At 38.7% G+C, this 18,403-nt stretch overlaps 1 protein-coding gene across 1 annotated transcript; it reads right to left on the bottom strand.

The window, feature by feature from the left end:
* Nucleotides 1-3,868: 3,868 nt before the first annotated feature.
* LOC137885332 (NACHT, LRR and PYD domains-containing protein 14-like) lies at nt 3,869-15,637 on the bottom strand. The gene is made up of 9 exons (XM_068727554.1): nt 15,480-15,637; nt 12,305-13,934; nt 11,171-11,515; nt 10,749-10,916; nt 10,488-10,658; nt 10,065-10,280; nt 7,980-8,153; nt 7,241-7,414; nt 3,869-4,422 (listed from the first exon to the last, which is right to left on the bottom strand). Exons 2-9 carry the CDS (start codon nt 13,915-13,917, stop codon nt 4,407-4,409), a joined length of 2,877 nt encoding a protein of 958 aa, XP_068583655.1. The 5' UTR covers nt 13,918-13,934; nt 15,480-15,637; the 3' UTR covers nt 3,869-4,406.
* Between the last annotated feature and the right edge of the window lie 2,766 nt (nt 15,638-18,403).

Here is an 18,403-nt window from a genome sequence, read left to right as displayed (position 1 = left end):
CAAACTGTGCAGAATCTGGTTGGTTAACTTAAAGTAAACGCCCACAATCAGCTGATTGAGTAATTGTGGCACAACAAGTCATATATCGTTCAGAAAGTACAATAATTGTTTGGGTGTAATGTAAATTAAGATAGTTTATTATGTTTCCTATGTGTTTATGAAGAGGAAGTGTTCATTGTAGTTCAAATTGAGGGTACAGCGTTATTTATTATCAGCTACATGTTAGGCAGTAGATCCAGTGGATCGCCAGTAGGTGTCAGTGTTGTGATATGAGCAGTGTCTGTGACGGAGAGCCACACTGAAGTCTCGCGTGAATACGCAAGAGGATGAGAATCTCTGTACAGGATAGAAGTAGAACGCGCTGTGGAGCGACTGTACACCTAAATGCATATTTTTGTATGTTACAGAGCATCTTCATTAAATGTGTAGCACCAGATTGAGCCTGTGTGACGTCATTCTGTGCACGCTACATAATCACAGGGAGAGAGAGAGACTATGAATGAAAAGGAGAGTAAAGATTGTCTTCCTCACTGAACTTACGCTTAAGCTTCATGACTTTTTTTGACACACTATTCTATGGCTTTTTCATTTATTTCAACATACTATGACTTTTTTTGATAATACTAAACTATGACTTTTTTGACAGACTGTACCACACGATGACTTTTGTTTTTACTTTATTGAACATACTAAACTATGACTTTTTTTCATCATACTGTACTAGGACTTTTTATCTATTTTTCAACTTACGATGACTTTTTTTTTTTACATACTATACTGGTTTTTTTTCAACATGCTATACAATGACTTTTTTGACTTTTTTTTTTACATACTATACTGGTTTTTTTTCAACATGCTATACAATGACTTTTTTTGAAATACTATACTATGACTTTTTTTGACATACTATATTATGACTTTTTTGATTAATTTCAACATAATATACTATGACTTTTTTGATTAATTTCGACATACTATGACTTTTTTTCGACATACTATACAATACTATTTTTTTGACTTACTATAAAAAATCTTTGTGTGACATACTATACAATTACCTTTTCATGTCTTTGTTGACATACTTTACATACACTTTTTATGATTTTTTTGACTGACTATATCATAGCTTTTTAAACATTTATTTGACATTATACACTTTGGCTTTTTCAGGACTTTTTTGAGCTTACTATAATATGACTTCATTACTTTTTTGACAAACTATACTTTGACTTTTTTCTAACTATTTCAACACACTATACTATGACTTTCTTATAACTTTTTTTAACAAAGTATTCTATGGCTTTTTAGACATGCTTTACCATAATTGACTTTTTACATCCTTATCCAACATACTGTACTGTGCTCTGACTTATTAAAAATAATGTCTTTTTCTTGACTTTTTTAAAATATTAATGGGACGGACGCCAGCAGGCCGAAAGCAGACTGGAAGCTAGCACGCTGGATGCCAGCAGTTTAAGGAGGAGGCTAAAGAACAGCATTTTCGTGGCAAGCATGGTGGTAGCTAGGAGGCTGGAGTCTAGTCTACCACGGTCCTGGCTGGAGGCTGGCAGACTGGAAAGCAGAGTGGAGGATAGCGTGGTTCCCAGGAGCTCTTTGTTCCTAGATAGAGACTTTTCTGGCCAAAGCCTGGAAGAAACCTCATGGAGAGATATAGTTGGAGCTGTCTTCTTTTCCACAACATTAGAGTTGTTGTTGCTGCAGTGCAGAAGGCTGTTAATAGTGAGTACTACCTTCTCAAATTCGTCCGCTGTGTCAATGTTGTGATTAAAGAAATTCAGGACTGGACCCAAATGCAGAACAGGCAGATGAGGAGGCAGAAGACGGTGTTCAATGATTTAATGCTCAAAGAAACGCACACACATACCACATATTCCCTGCTCCCTTCCATTCTCGCGAAGTAGTTAATGAACTATGCTATCATCCTTATTTCCTTCACCATTTTAGTAGCGCACCCAGGGGTGCACACTTGATATTTCTATGTTCATTTACACACATTCACAGAGGCATGATTCACTTATATGTGTTGAAAAGTGTCATGTTTGCCCCTCGTCTCCTGTCGATGAGTTTGCTTGGCAAAACAGGGGCATAACATTGTTCTGTTGTTGCGTGATTTTGTGATTATGTGAACTGCATACATTTCTTGTTTGTAATATTAATTAATACATTTTGGTCAAAGGAAAAATGTTCATGAAAATGAAGATAATCCTTGTTTTTGTATCTTCTTCAGTAAATATTAAGAATTTAGTGAAAGGAGCTGTCAGACCAGGGCCAAGGCAACCCCTTTTTAACTAATACATCAAGGCAAAACCCTCAAGTATAACCAAGAAACCTCCCACAAAAACAAATCCACCCCCAATACCATCCTTAGGCTATCAGAAGTAATCACCCGCAGTTTCACCAAAAAATAATTCACCATGGCAAAATTCTTAAACATTGATAAAGCATTTGATAAAATGTGGCACAATGGATTACTCTACAGACTACAAGACAATAAACTACAAATACCATTACCCTACAACATAATTTCAAGCATCACCTGAAATCATCCTCAAGGTTAACCAAACATGCATCAGATCAATACCATGGCATAGAGACTCCCACAGTACATCAGCATCCATTACATCTACAGTATGTCCAGAATCAAAACCATGTAAGAGAGAAACTTCATCCTCACAGAGACACAGAAAGCCATTGACAACCAAGCAATGATACAGCTAAACAGCAAATGACAATGGACCACTGGAACAAAACAAACCACCATAACTATCAGAACCCAATCCCACTACCAACAGTCCCCCATGATTACATTCAACTTCATTTAATTTAGATTCCACACACCTCTTACATCATCTTTCTAATCATCGTTCTCTTTTAGCCATCTATTATTTCGTATTTTTCAATCTCCCACCCATCTCAAACATACACATATTAGCTAAGGGAACTGCTTTCATCACTCTCTGATCTAGTCATCCTCTATTATGCAAGTTGTTGTTCTGACCAAAGAGCTGCATGTTTTACACTCATTAGCTTCCTCTGAAGTTGTGCTCAGCAGTAAAATTACCACTTTGGTTGCAATGCAAAACAGCAGACTCTCCATTTGAAATGTTAAGTTTCAAGACAGACACAAATAACTTGGATTCCACTTCTACCAGAGTCACAGGAAGCATTGAAGCACCTTTCCTTCGCCTTTAGGCACTCACTTAGAAACTTCCAGGTCATTCATAACCTTCAGGAAAATTTGTTCGAAAATTCGTCTTTTTACCTTCAGGAAAAAAGACGAATCCACCTCAGCCCTAAAATGCATCTTGAGGATCGAGGAGGTTTGCAGGAGGAGCTCTAAGCGAGGAAACACCAGTGTATCTTGGCGGAAATCTTTTCAGCATCGGTAACAAATTAAAGAGGCGTAACACACTTCTGGAATAATCTCAACCATGGCAGGACTCTACAAATGTAACAGTTCCTTTTTAGTTCATAAGTTGTAGTTATCTAAGGTGATCACACTTTCTGCCCTTCACAGTTTGTGTAGCTCCTCCTAAGGCTCTGTTCTAACCACATTTCACCTGATAGTTGTTTTTATACTGAATGTGGCTACATCAACTGACATTATCCTGACCTGATGTTTACAAGTGCAAAAAGCTCAAATTCTCTTGAACTCAGCACTAATTCAATTCATGTTTTGATGTTTTAGTGTATATAATAAAATATATTTCTCACATATTTTAAAATATTGAACAACATAGGGTTTAATGTTACAGTTGAAAACCTCCACTAAAACTAGAAAAACAATAAAAACAGTACATTTTTGCATACTTGCTTACTAATATGCATATTAATCCTCCTTTACACATTTTGCTTTACTCACCACTTTTATTGTTTTTGTACATTTCTTCATAAAGGTGATGGCCTGAACTGTGCCAACATTCCATCATTTATAACCTGAAGTAAAAGTAAATTTTCCACCTATGACAACTTTGTATTTCAACGCCTCTGAGCTCTATTTTTGAACAGTTTTAAAAACATTCATCATACATTTTTGTGTCACTTTTCTCAGATTATCTTCATTATCCAGTTCTATACCCTGCAGCCTAACAAAACATATGTAGGCTAGTTTAGAACAAAGGCACCATAAAACATTGTTTTAACATTTTTTAAAACATTAAATCATCACAAAGTAGTAAGAAAAAAAGAAACATCACAAAAATTGTTTGGAATTGCTAACAGATTTTTGCTTTGAAATACATTTTGGGTATATAACGTCTTTTTGGAAAATATCCCTTGAACAGAGAAGATGGAGCACTTGATGTTGCTACAATATGCGCTGAACTACAAGGACCTTCCCTTGTGAGCAAGTTTGCGAAACGTGAGTCTGTTTTCTGTCTGTGTCCTCAATCTGCTGAGACACTGAAAGATAAGAAAACAGAGACAGAGCACATGAATGCCTCTGGGATTAGTCTGAAAGTGAATAACATGTCATGCAGTCAGAACTCAACTAGTCATTTAGGACTGGATGACAAGAAATTAAGCATATAAACTACAATTACAGCCTCACGTTTGTATGCCTCCACTAACCATGGTTCTTGTTACCATGTTGTAGTTTACATCTGTCCAAAATGTCCTCACTTCATCATTTTATACATTTGTGTGAAATTGTCATAATTGTCATATGAATTTTTGAGGTATAGCCAAAAACTTGTTTTGCGAGGTCACAGTTATAGAGGTTTTTCCTAGCTTTATTCAAGAGCATGTTATTTCAATCTCAGAGTGTGCTCTATATATATATATATATATATATATATATATATACACACACACACACACACATATACACACACACACATACATACATACTATTTTTTGTCACAGATACCAGTGAAAATGAATTTTTGCCAGTGGGGACTGGTGCTAGTCAATACTACACGAGCCGTTGTATTTGGTTTATAAACGCAGCGACATTCTAGTCATCAAGTCATCAAGGCTGACAATCAATAACGTTATATACCACGGTAACCAGACTCACAAAAACATAGTGGAGCGCTACAGAGCTAACGCTAAATCAAGCTAACGACAATAGAGTACTTGTCACACAAGTTTAGTTTAGGCTTGAAAGAGAACTACAAGACTACATTTGAGCTACAGCGAGGTAGATAGCTTAACGTAAGCAGACCATGGTATATTAAGAAGAATGAACAGACTGCATTGGTTACCATCTTGGTTTTCGCAAACATTAGAAAGCTAAAGTCTAACTCTGTGCAGCAGTCTAAGAGCGAGTTGAAGTGGTTGATTCAAGGCATCCCTGTCAGAGTACGGCAAAGTAAAAAGTTGGTCCCATAAATAGAAGCCAGTGTAGTTATTATAGTAAAAGAAAAAGTATGTGAGCCTGTTGCAAAAAAAAAAAACAACGAGGTAGGGATCATGGGTGACTGTGGTCGTAGGATTATAGAAAAGCGCTAAAGTACAAGTCCATTTATCATTTCATTGGTCAACACAACTCCTGGCATTCTATTGGTTGGGGAATTTTGATGTTTCACAAGCACACAGAGATATATAGATATATACATACACATACATACATACATACATACATACATATACACAGTGCTGTGAAAAAGTATTTGCCCCCTTCCTGGTTTCTTATTTTTTTGCATATTTGTCACACTTAAATGTTTCAGATCATCAAACTAATTTTAATATTAGACAAAGATAACCCGAGTAAATTCAAAATGCTGTTTTTAAATGATGATTTAATTTATTAAGGCAGAAAAGCTATCCAAACCGACTTGGCCCTATGTGAAAAAGTAATTGCCCCCTAAACCTGATAACTGGTTTTGTCACCCTTGGCGGCAACAATTGCAATCCAGCGTTTGCGATAACTGGCAATGAGTCTTTCACATTGCTGTGGAAGAATTTTGGCACACTCTTCTTTGCAGAATTGTTTTAATTCAGCCATATTGGATGGTTTTCGATCAGAAAAGGCTTGTTGAAGGTCATGCCACAGCATCTCAATCAGATTTAAGTCCAGACTTTGACTAGGCCACTTCAAAACCTTCATTTTGCTTTTTTTGAGCCATTCAGAGGTGGACTTGCTGGTGTGTTTTGGATCATTGTCCTGCTGCATAACCAAAGTGCGCTTGAGCTTGAGGTCACGAACTAATGGCCGGACATTCTCCTTCAGGATCTTCTGGTAGAGAGCAGAATTCATGGTTCCATAAATTATGGCAAGTCGTCCAGGTCCTGAAGCTGCAAAGCAGCCCCAGACCATCACACTACCACCACCATGTCTGACTGTTGGTATGATGTTGTTTTTATGAAATGCTCTGTTAGTTTTACGCCAGATGTAACGGGACGCACACCTTCCAAAAAGTTCAACTTTTGTCTCGTCAGTCCACAGAATATTTGCCCAAAGTCTCGAGGATCATCAAGATGTTTTTTGGCAAATGTGAGACGAGCCTTTGTGTTCTTTTTGGTCAGCAGTGGCTTTCGCCTTGGAACTCTCCCATGGATGCTATTTGTGCCCAGTCTGTTTCTTATTGTTGAATCATGAACACTGATCTTAACTGAGGCAAGTGAGGCCTGCAGTTCTTGAGATGTTGTTCTGGGGTCTTTCCAGACTGATTCATGTCAGTTACTTTGTTTCTCATCTGTTCTTGAATTTCTTTACATCGCGGCATGATGTGTTGCTTTTTGAGATCTTTTAGCCGACTTCACTTTGTCAGACAGGTTCTATTTAAGTGATTTCTTGATTCAACAGGTCTGGCAGTAATCAGGCCTGGGTGTGGATAGTGAAATTGAACTCAGCTTTCCAAAAAAAATCACAGTTCATTCATGATTTATCAAGGGGGGTCAATTACTTTTTCACATAGGGCCAAGTAGGTTTGGATAGCTTTTCTCCCTTAATAAAAGAAATCATCATTTGAAAACTGCATATTGTATTTACTCGGGTTATCTTTGTCTAATATTAAAATTTGTTTGATGATCTGAAACATTTAAGTGTGACAAATATGCAAAAAAATAAGAAACCAGGAAGGGGGCAAATATTTTTTCACAGCACTGTGTATATATATGTGTATATATATATATAAATATATATATATATATATATATATATATATATATATATATTAGTCTATTTTACTGCTTCATAACGACTGTCTTAAGGAGAGAGGATACAGAAGTGAGACAGTTAGCTGTGAACTACATCATCAATGATAACAGTACTCACTCTATTGTATGCAGGCAGTATTTCTGGTTCTTTGTTAGTTCCAGAAGCACTCTGACTCCTGAGTCTTCCAGATTGTTGCCCATCAGATGCAGCTCTTCCAGATGTTGGGGGTTTGACTTCAGGGCAGCGGTGAGGAACTGAATGCTCCTCGAGCTCAGGCCACAGGTCCTCAGTCTGGAGAGAAACAGAAGTACTGTGTAATGATACAGCTCACTTTACCCATACACTATTTCGAAATAACCTATCATAGTCAATGTATCATGTGGTTATTATACAATGAACCATTGTTCAATTAGCGTGACAATATGGATCAAAACATTGACTGTAAAGTTATAGAGCCTTTCAAACATAGACTGTTCCATATGGCTGGGCATCACACCTCAAGGCTTCAGAGCTGGCCTCTCCATGCATCCCCAAGTGTCCATATAGAAGCCTACAGCTTACTGTACATCTCCATAGCCTTGGCCCACCTAACACTTTTCCGCATACAGCTTCTTTTCAATGTTAGCAATAAAACCCTACAGTTGCCACACAGCATATAATATAGGACTACATTAACACAGGTCACATGAATAACCTTCAAATAACCCAATGAATTATAAAAACGGTAACAGAGAAAGATCTCGATATAGAAATAATACATCTGGTGAGAACACAAACAAAATATGTTGCAATTTCACAAAATATTTGGACCCATTGTGGGATTTCTTTGAAAAATACTGAGTAAACAAAAACTTACGACAATTTCTGAAGTTTACTCTGAGGGCTCCTGAGTCCCACACAGAGTTTCTTCACTCCCTTATCTTGAAAATCATTGCCCGACAGGTCCAGCTCACTGATGACGCTCTCCTTTGAAGCAAGTCCTGATGCCAGCTCTGCACAGCAGTCATCAGTCAGGCTGCAGTGACTCAGGCTGAAATGGAACATAAATCACATCATAGTATACTGCTCTTTTAACATAACATTTGTGTAATGAAAAAAATTATTTAATTATGTTACCATGTTGCCATCTACCTGGCTAGGTGATGGCAACATAGAGCAACAGGTTCCGGACAGTAAGAATTAAAAGTTGTCCAATATACAGTGCTGTGAAAAAGTATTTGCCCCCTTCCTGGTTTCTTATTTTTTTGCATATTTGTCACACTTAAATGTTTCAGATCATCAAACAATGATCTGAAACTAGATGACTAAATAATTGTTTTTAAAGAGATATATAAGAATTCAAAAACAAATAAATTCAGAACAAGATATTGCTAAATATTGTTTCCAGAGCAGCAACAGTTATGTTTACAACAGCAAAGTCACTTTATAAAGTCATTAATATCTCACTAGAAACAAATGTAAAATGTCAATAAAATAAATAACAATTCTGAGTGAAGTTTATAAAGAATGAAGAACACAGACATCAGTCTGTATCAGCCATTCCTTGTCCTCTGTCCACTTTGTCTCAGCTGGCAGAGAAGTTCACAAAAAAAAAGCTTTTGGCTGATCGTTCATGCTGTGCTTGTGTAAACATGGCTGCGATGGACGACTGAATTAGGTTTCACTTTCATTTCACAGATAGATAGAAAGTATTGGCTTTTTGCCAATAAAGCCCTCTCAATGTTACACACTGTCTCTTTAAATGTCAAAAGTACAAGACAGTGAAAAAGACTGCTGATATTCCTCTTTAACCTTGGTGTCAGACAAACAGGGACTTGTGGCTGAAGCCGCTGTAAGGAACAGGTTCTAGCAAACTGAACTTGCGACAGTGTGTGTGAAAGCCCCTCCTTTACATGTTCACTTACTGCATAAGAAGCAGACACAGGAAGGCTTTTTGCTAATCTCTGTATGCTTTGAGCCCATTTGCAAATGCTAAAATTAATCTCACACAGAGACAGCTCGCTCGCACAACATTTCAAGATTGATTGCAGAAATAATGCTTCCATCTTCTTCTGATAAGTCACTCTGCTTAAAGAGTCCTGATGGAAAGATCAGTTTACCTTCGAGCAGATTCATTTGGTATGGTGTCAGTGCCTCGAGATCATTGAGCAAATCAGACGCTCCTCACTGCGAGTCTGTTGGCGTGTTAAAGTTCCACTTAATCCCATCGGGAATCGAGGATTTGCACAATATTCACATCAGCAAGGCTTTGCTTTAAATCTGTGTTTGCTCCAATGAAAGTTCCGTCATTGTCAGACCTTAAACTTGACATAGCACTTCCTCTACAATCGATTCTCCACACCTCATTAAAGCAAGAGTCCGTATCAAGGGAGTGTGCCACTTCCAGGTGTACTGCACGGTTGGTCAGACGGGTCAAAAGCACTCCATACCTTTTAAGAAACCTACTTATAATCTCGATGGGGCCAAAATAATCAACTCCCATCTGTGAAAGGAGCCTTGTCCTCAAGTAAGCACTCCAAGTTTTTCTCTGTGCTGTCTACATACCATGCATTCTGCAATTTGTCTTTCTTGCAGCAGAGTTGGCAATAATTGTCCAATATCTCTGTTAAAGTCTGTACAAGATGTGGTTTCTACCAGTATGTCCTAGTTGTTGATGGATATGACTAATAATAATAATAATAATAATAATAATAATATATTTTATTTAATAAGCGCTTTTCAAAAAAACTCAAAAAAACATAACAAAAAGGGATAAAATAGAGAGAAATATTAAGAAATATATAAATAGAATAGGGGAAATAGAGCAGACGCTGAAGCTTGGGAGCTCCCCAGTGAACAGGGACATTTAACACGGACACAGAAAGGACGCGGGCAGCACTTAAAATCAAGGCGCTAGTATTATGAAGCAAATAATGTAAAAATAAATAATTAAAAGATTTACTTGAGAGTTTTCAGATGACTGAACGGATTCCGCAGTCCAGGTGAGAATTCTTTGACTCCCTCGTCTCCGAGGCAGTTCATGCTGAGGTCTAGGTCTTTCAGCTCCACTGCTTGCCAGCCTGTTTTTTGCATCAACCCACTGTAGAGCTGGGAGACTGAACACAGGACATTCGCCAAATAAATGCAACCTTTGCCAGTGATTCCACATCTTGAAACACTGAAGGGAAAAAAGAGAAAAACATTTTCAAGTTATCAGTACATGATGAATGTGTGTATGAGTACACTTGAATGAAGCAGAAAAAAATGTTGTCACTCATTTCAACTTTCTGAAGTTAGCAATGACAAAATCAATTCTTCTATCCGAGCATTTTTATTTCATTCAGCAAGTAATCAAAGGAGAAATACTGGAGCAAGGCATTCTCACTTGAGTTTCTCCAGACGACACCATGCGTACATGCCCTGGCAGATGAGCTCAAAACCTGCATCTTTCAAGTCGTTGTTGCTCAAATTGAGTTCTAGCAGGTTGCTGTTTTCGAACTTCAGAGCTTCGCCAATACTTCCACAGCTTAACACAGTGAGGCCACAGTGGTATATCCTGCCAAAGAGAAATGATATTGGATTACTGATATCTATTCATGTATGTTGACAAGATGAGGTGAATGGATTTCTATGAGGTCATACTCACTCCAGCTTTGTAAGCTGCGATATATCACATTTTTTAAAGAGCTCATTGGCGCCTTTGTCTCTGACCATGTTGATGCTCAGATCCAACACTTTCAGGCTGCTGGAGTTCTTCTGCAGAGCTGAGGCCAGATAATAGCAGCCCTTCTGCTCAATGTTGCACTGTGATAGTCTATGAAAAAATTATATAACAACATAACAGAAATGCTACATGTGTAGAACATTATTAGATTTTTGTAATCACCACATTTAGTTTGAGTTGCTTCTTTTTTCATTGTTAGAATTTGAGATCACTTTGTTGGTTAATTTTGTGTGTAAATAAACATGTTGCGCTAATAAAATAAGTGACAGGTTTTCATTGTTTTGAGATCAATTTCATTTTAAGAAAAGAAAGTGGGCAGGTATGTTTTTTCTCTCAACACTTACTTAAGTGTCTCTATCTTGCATTCAGAAGAGCTCAAACCATTTGCGAGATGTCTCAGTCCGTCATCTCCTATTTCGTTCATGCTGAGATCCAACTCTTGGAGTTTCAGGGACTGTCTCAGGGCTGTGGCTAGGTATTCACATGCATGCGAGGTCATTGCACAGCCTTGCAACCTTACGGTTTTCAGTCTGCAGTTTGGATCGCTCAGCCCCTCCACAAGTTCCCTGACTCCCTCGTCACTGATGCTGTTGTATCCGAGGTCCAGCTCTCTCAGGTAAGACTCTCTTGTGCTCAGGATTGCAGCTAAGGCTGCACAACACTTATCTGTCAGGTTGGAGAATCTCAGCCTGCAAGGAGATAAAAGAGACGTATGAAATAAATGAAGATATAAATACAACAATGGGCCTCAACAATTAACTCATGCAACATTCTCTTCAATGTATTTATTATTTTCTTTTAAAGTTTCTGTTCAGAGAAAAATAAGAGAAGTAACCTCCAGACGGACCAAATGTTCTTAACCATCCAGATCTGCTGAATGATGAATCATAGAGATCATAAATTGATTATTAATATCATCATTAGAATAGGTAACGCCCCCTAAACACTATATAAGGGCATCTGTTGTGCTGTGTGAAAACAAAAGGCTGTGAGAAGAAGTTCAGCTGAAGTTAACGGAGGCGTATTGCTGAATTAACTTAAGTAAACCTGTGATTCTCCAGAGCGTCGGTACTGAGGTTACAGGAAAATCAAAAAGCTTCTGAGAGCTGTACGAAAGCCATTTAGAAGATGAATTACTCTAAAACATATAATAAGCTAAATGTGATTAGAAGATATGCATGCATTTTTATGTTGATGTTTTTATCTTGTCTAGGAATGATCTCGTAAAATGTTGTCTTACCGAAGAGAAGAGCAAAAACATGAAAACATTGGTGGATCCGAGAAATCAATGGGTAACAACATAAGAACAAATCGTGGATGTAGGATAAGATAAAAGGTTTACAGTTTTAGGGGTGTTTAAGAATGTTTGATGTGCATATGTGAAACAAGTACATGCAGTAATCATAGCACTTTTTATATTTTTTGGTCTGTGTAGGACAATAACTGTTGACCCAAAATGGGTGTAAATACAAACTTACATGGCTTTCTTGGATTTCAAAACAGCTGGTAGCTGACTGAGGAGGCTTTCATCACATCTCGTGGACACATTCATCTGAAAACTCTCTCTCATCCCTTCAAAATTGCTGGTCCTTTGCATCATAAATTTCCAATGTGTTGGTGAGAAATCCAGGATGGGAGAGAAGCCATAGTTCAGGAAACACTTGACCTCTCTTAGTAAAGCCTTGTTGTCGTACTCCCTCAGACAGTGGAACAGACCCACAGCGCTGTAAGACAGAATGTTCTCCAGGATCTTCTTCTTGGTGTACTCAAACAGCGGATCAGTGGGCTCCAGCATGCCACGCTCCTTAATGAGGCCAAAGATGAAGCGGAGGAAGACATCCGATTTGCCCTCGGCATTCTTCAGCGCCTGGTCCACCAGATACCGACAACGGTCAGACCGCACAGGACCTGTTTCAATATCGTCCAATTTAGCAGACGCAGCAAAGAACTCCTGAATGCTCGAGTGACCGAAGCGAAACACTGTAGAGTCATGTAGCCCCTTCTCTTCTCTCAGCACCAGAGGACACTCTTTGGAGAAAGTAGACACTTCCTCAACACTTAGGTCACTCTCTGGAAAATCAGGCTCATACATTACATGAGTCTTTCCCATTCGACGCAGGGCCAGCTTTTTCAGCTTGGCAACAAAGTCCGGGTTGGATGTTTTGACCAGGTTTGTGTAAATCTGGGTTAAACTCAGGGGATTGATTTTAAACCCAGTCTTGGATTTTAGATGATCCTTCAGCACATTTGCCATGATGGTGCAGATTGGAGGTATCTGACAAAGGAAGTCCAGACTCCTTGATATTTTCACGTGGTCGATGGCTTTGTTGGCCAGATCATCATCACCGATTACCGTCCTGAAGTGCTGCTCCTTCTGTTCATCACTGAACCCTTGAACCGCAGTCTCTTTCAGCAAATGACAACCAGGGATTAGTGTTGCCGCTGCAAATCGGGTCGTTAACCATATATGTGCACTGGGAAGTAAATTCCCCCTTATCAGACTGGTCACTAGAGTATCCACTGTGGATGTCTCAGAAACATCACTCACAGTTGGACAGCTGAAGTTTAGCGGGAAATGATACTCATCCAGTCCATCAAGGACAAACCACACGTTGTTTTCATTTAGGCAGGAAAAGTCAAGCTCCTTCAATTCAGGGTAAAACATCTGGAGAAGTTCAATAAGGCTCAATTCACGTCTCAGTAAATTTAGCTCCCAGAAGTTGAGCGGAAACAGCAGCTGGATGTCGTGGTACCCTTTCCCCTCGGCCCACTCCAGAGCACAACTCTGCACCGTTGTGGTTTTTCCAACTCCACACACTCCTAAGGTGATGACTGTTCTTTTGCTGCTGTTATGTTTGCAGTCGCATGATAAAATATCTGCGAGCGGGACGGTTTCAAAAACAACCCAAGTATGAAGGTCGGAATTGTCAACATATCTAAACTCATGCTGGTGCAAATTAGATAACGGGTAGTCGCACTTCAGCTCCCGATAGCAAAGTCTTGAAGGAAGTAACGAGTTTTCGGAGTATGCTTCATTTAGTTTCTGATATTTGTTCTTAAGTGTGGATTTCAGACAACTTTGGAGATCCATCACGGAGACAGTGGTTCCTGCAAAGATGAGAAGACGGTGAGTGTAAAAAACAGAAAATAGACCCTAATGTTCAGCTACACAAAACGGCAACTGCTGTCTTGATTGCAAGAGTTTTATTTAGTTATCAAAGGAAACAGTTAAAGTGTGTCTGCATCAAAGAGACAACAAATGAACTCCTGCTGGTTGGATTCAACACAAACTCATCTCCATTGATTATAGAGTTGTGGTGAAGTGTCTCTCGCTTGAATAAACAACACGATTAGTGTGGAAGGGAAATGAAGTAAACAATGGTGTAAATCTGAAATGTTCTGTTTGACTACATTAATCCTGGTTTACTCATACAACTAATCAGATATACTAATTAATCACAAAGCCTCAGTATGAGAGCGCACATCACAAAATATGAGAGTTCCATATGAGGATAATCACAAACAGTTATGAGTTGTAAAAGAAAGTAGATCTCACTCACTGCAGGCTGACAAATGTCTGATCAATGCTGTTTATGATTATGTGCAAAGTTGTATGGAACGTCCATGAGTGTCACAAGCAGAACTTGTTGAAGGCCCAGGGGTCTGTTCTCATGCACCATCAGCCCAGCATGCAGAACCCGAGCTCTGTCTCAATAGAAGATCGCCAACCTGGACATTCGTCATTGTTTTACAACTGGGTTTGCTTGTATTGATGCAAATAAACCAAAGTGGAGTTCAGACTGTGTGCGAGCCCTCGTCATTAGGTTCCTTTGTATTGAGACCAGTGGAGAGTCACCTTGTGTCAGACAGCCACAGTTATTTAGTTAGTCGAAAGATATTCATTGTGGAAAGAGCACAACAAAACATCCAGAGTTTTAACCGCTGCATTAGTCTAAATTATATTGCATGTCACCACATTATTTACCAAGCTACACACAGCAGGAAATGAAATGAAGTTAAGATAAGTTAGATAGTTAGATATACAATTATATATTTATCTTGAAATACTAAATGATCTGCTCACACACGAAGTGCAGAACACTAGATCACTGTGAGCACAGAATCCTCAGCATCAATCCTTTTCTTACTTTAATATGATTACCATAGTCAGCATTGATACATTAACACTGCAATACATTACCAATGTATGGCAAGCTGAACACAAACTTTGTGGTAGAAACAAAGCAGAAACAGTAGAATCCCAATCATAAGACACACAGTCTTATTATCTGTATGTGTACAAAATACAGCATAGTCAGCTAAAAGAAGTCGCTGTGGCTCTCCAGCATTTCTAACCCTGTGCAAGTCTCAGTTCCTCCCTGCTGTTGGTCAAAGAGTTGCTCTGAAGGAGAATTCTGTTCCACAACATTACTTCGTGATGAACAGTCCATTTCAAATCAAGTTAAACACGAGGTGTACGATGTTGCTGTATTCAATTTACTGCGTCATGTTTCGCCTAATGAGATGAAAACGAAAGTCGACCGGCTGAGTCTGTAAAGTCAACATGGTAACCGTTAGTGCTGCGTACGGTTATCATGTTGACTCGGTGTGAGCAGCCCACGTCATATTCATGAAGCCCCTAACGTTACTTACCAAGACAAACCACGAGTTTCCAGGACAGACACGGGAAGAAGAACCAGAGACACACCGAGACCAGGACTCCATGGAGCTGCCGAGCCGCGGCTCGAGCAGATGTAATTAACGTAGCTAACGTTAACTGTCTAACGTTACTTGTCAGGACGATGTGAGGGGAGCTCTCTACGCCCGGACTTCAGTAGTAGTGTAGACTCCTTGTCTCTGTGCTGCTCCCTGCTGGTGACTGAGGTTTTTTTAATGCTAAACATTCAACAATAATGCTCACACGTCACGGCTACGTTTAAGGTTGTTTTACACTAAGACATAACCATCATACTGATAATATCACACTGATATTAATAGGTAGCTGATGTAGAGCACACATTAAAACGTAACTTATAAGAACCCACGGTGACACAGCTGTCACAGACACTTTAAATATCTTAGCCTTGATTTTAACTCTTGAAGTCCCTAAATGTCACATACAGTGAAATGTCACATACAGTGACATTTAGACAGTGAGTTAATTTGTGAACCAATGACATCACTTCCAAAATGGCTACAAAGCTGGTCAGCACATTTGGCAGAAGTTGCTCATTTCAAAAGCTTTTTTGTTTGTTGCTAAAGGTAAGTTTCAACACATTTAACCATTCTAATGCTTTGATAACATGTTCTACATTACATCTAAATTGTTCTAACCATGTTTCACAAGCAACTTTATATATGAAAAGTAATGAAAATATCAGGCTTTTAAACATATAATTGTCGCAGAAAAACCAATGTGACCTATTTGTCACAAAAATAAAAATGGTAATGAGCTGCTCAATTGATTTAGCTGATTCAATTATGTTTTATTAAAATATGTTCTGTTTTAAACAACATTTAAACAAATATAAACATTAAATAATGTGAAATCGATTACAATTAACATTAAAACAGCTCATGCAATTTGAAAATTTGTTAAAAATACATTACATTTGGTGACGTTACTCTCCTGGGTGAGACTAGTTTCTGTCAATTAAGATGAAACTCAGCCAAAGTCTGTCCCTAGTCTTCAGCCTAATCTCTTGGGTACCCACACCCTGCCATCACCCAGGCTTCTGTGTACCAATCTTTGTCTAGCATATTTCCAAGTGGACAGTTAACAACCAAGACAGAGCTCGGCTCATAGTAAAATACATTGTATGACATTCACACCTTGCATTTTAGGATGAATATGATGTGAACCAGGTGAGTTCATGTTCTGGATAAGCTGTCTACAGTCATTTAACAAACCCCGCTTTATACTGTATTTCCATGTCTCCTCTCTAACCGGCACAGTGAAGAATCCACTGTCGTCGTGACTGCAGCCTTCTTAATCACCATGACTCATGCAAAGTCACACAGTGAGGAGCTTTTCTTCTCCTGTGACTTAAAGGTTACAACAGCTCATACTTTGTATTGGCGATTGGATAATATATCTGATTATTGACACAAATACATGAGGTTTCATTCAGTCTAAAATAACAAAAATACATTTTCATACCACATGCTCAATGTCCAGTAAAGTTTAAGGATTCAGTTTATTTTCATGGAGAATGCATCGCAGAAGAAGTTGCACTGAGAACAATTTTTGTCATGTACAGAAGTGAACTGTGATAGATCATCATTCCTGAATGACTTCCACCTTCCTTGCTCTGGTTTGTGGTATGACAATGTGTATTGAATGTACCTTATGTATTCATATCAATAATCTGATATATGTCTTCACCATTCAAATGTGTCCCAATCACAAATACTAAGTATATGTGCACTTATGAAGCATTGTATCATTTTAAATAACAGATAAAGAAAAGGCAAGGCAAGGCAAGTTTATTTGTATAGCACATTTCAACAACAAGGCAATTCAAAGTGCTTCACATAAAACCATTAAAAGCATCAAAACATAATGCATAAGAAAGGAGATTTAAAAACAATTAAGAAACATTAAAATCAGTCATTAAAACACTAAAAAGCTAAAAACAGTGCAGTGCAGTTTAAGAAAAAGTTCACTTTATGTAGACAACAGCTTGAGTGTGTGCACATAGTGTGCATGAGAAACAGGATGCCGAGCCAGGCGGAAAAGGGAGCCATCAGACAACAGTGGAGTCTCCATTGATGACGGTCTTGGAAGGGACCAGGAAATATAGTATAAAGGAAGGTTTGATGGATTACTGTAACTGGATCATTTGTAAAACAGGAACCAGAGGTTTGGGGCCTGCTCTTATGCACAACTCATCCCAAAATGTTATGAAAGAATGTCAGTAATGTGTTTTTCTAGCCATCTGGGCGCTGTGTCAGTCGATTCACTGTTCACTTGGGGATATCTGGTCAGCGGAGGGTGGGCAGCGGCCTGGGTTATAGCAAAGGGAGGATACTCAAAGGGAATAGGTAGAGGGCTAGGAGCAGATGTGTGTTGAGTGTAGGATTTCTAACGGGTAAGAAACGTATATACAGGTCACTATGACCTGCGGCAGGAATCAAAGAAAGACTGTTGGGAAGGAGACTGGTAATTCATTTAGAGACCCGGAGATGTGTAACAAATTCAGGAGGCAAGTGGCAGGGATGCAGGAATCCCGGGTCTCGAGGGACAGTTATGTGACCCAGACTCAGACCCGACCCAAGGTATAAAACGGTGTGTATTTTGTGAAGTTCATCACTCCTGGGACAACTCGGTTAGCTTGTACTCTGTGTGATGCTAATAAACCTACGTGTAGTGAAGACAATCTCTTTTGTGGTCTGTGGGTGTTCCTGGTAGTGAGATCCTGTGGTGTCTCACTGTTTGTCAGATAGATAAAGTTATTAAGTTAGCAGTAAAATATTGAGATTCAAGCATATTCAACGATGCTGCTTTTTCAAAAATCAATCGCTACCCGTTTTTACTCATCATTTTGTTCCACAATGTCATGGGTGTGTTAGAAGTT

This window comes from Cebidichthys violaceus, unplaced genomic scaffold (genome assembly GCF_023349555.1).
Source record: "Cebidichthys violaceus isolate CVI_PGR_0920_01 unplaced genomic scaffold, fCebVio1.0.p SCAF_4, whole genome shotgun sequence".
In the NCBI taxonomy this organism is placed as follows: domain Eukaryota; kingdom Metazoa; phylum Chordata; class Actinopteri; order Perciformes; family Stichaeidae; genus Cebidichthys; species Cebidichthys violaceus.
This window is presented reverse-complemented; position numbering and strand designations above follow the sequence as displayed.

Bases quoted from the DNA above. Each gene is read 5' to 3' on its own strand.
- LOC137885332 (XM_068727554.1), bottom strand. From the start codon at position 13,917: ATGGATCTCCAAAGTTGTCTGAAATCCACACTTAAGAACAAATATCAG. The intron at 10,917-11,170 runs GTAAGTGTTGAG...ATTTTTTCATAG, and splicing joins TGCAAGATAGAGACACTTAA to ACTATCACAGTGCAACATTG. The intron at 7,415-7,979 runs GTAAGTTTTTGT...GTTTCTCTCCAG, and splicing joins AGTAAACTTCAGAAATTGTC to ACTGAGGACCTGTGGCCTGA.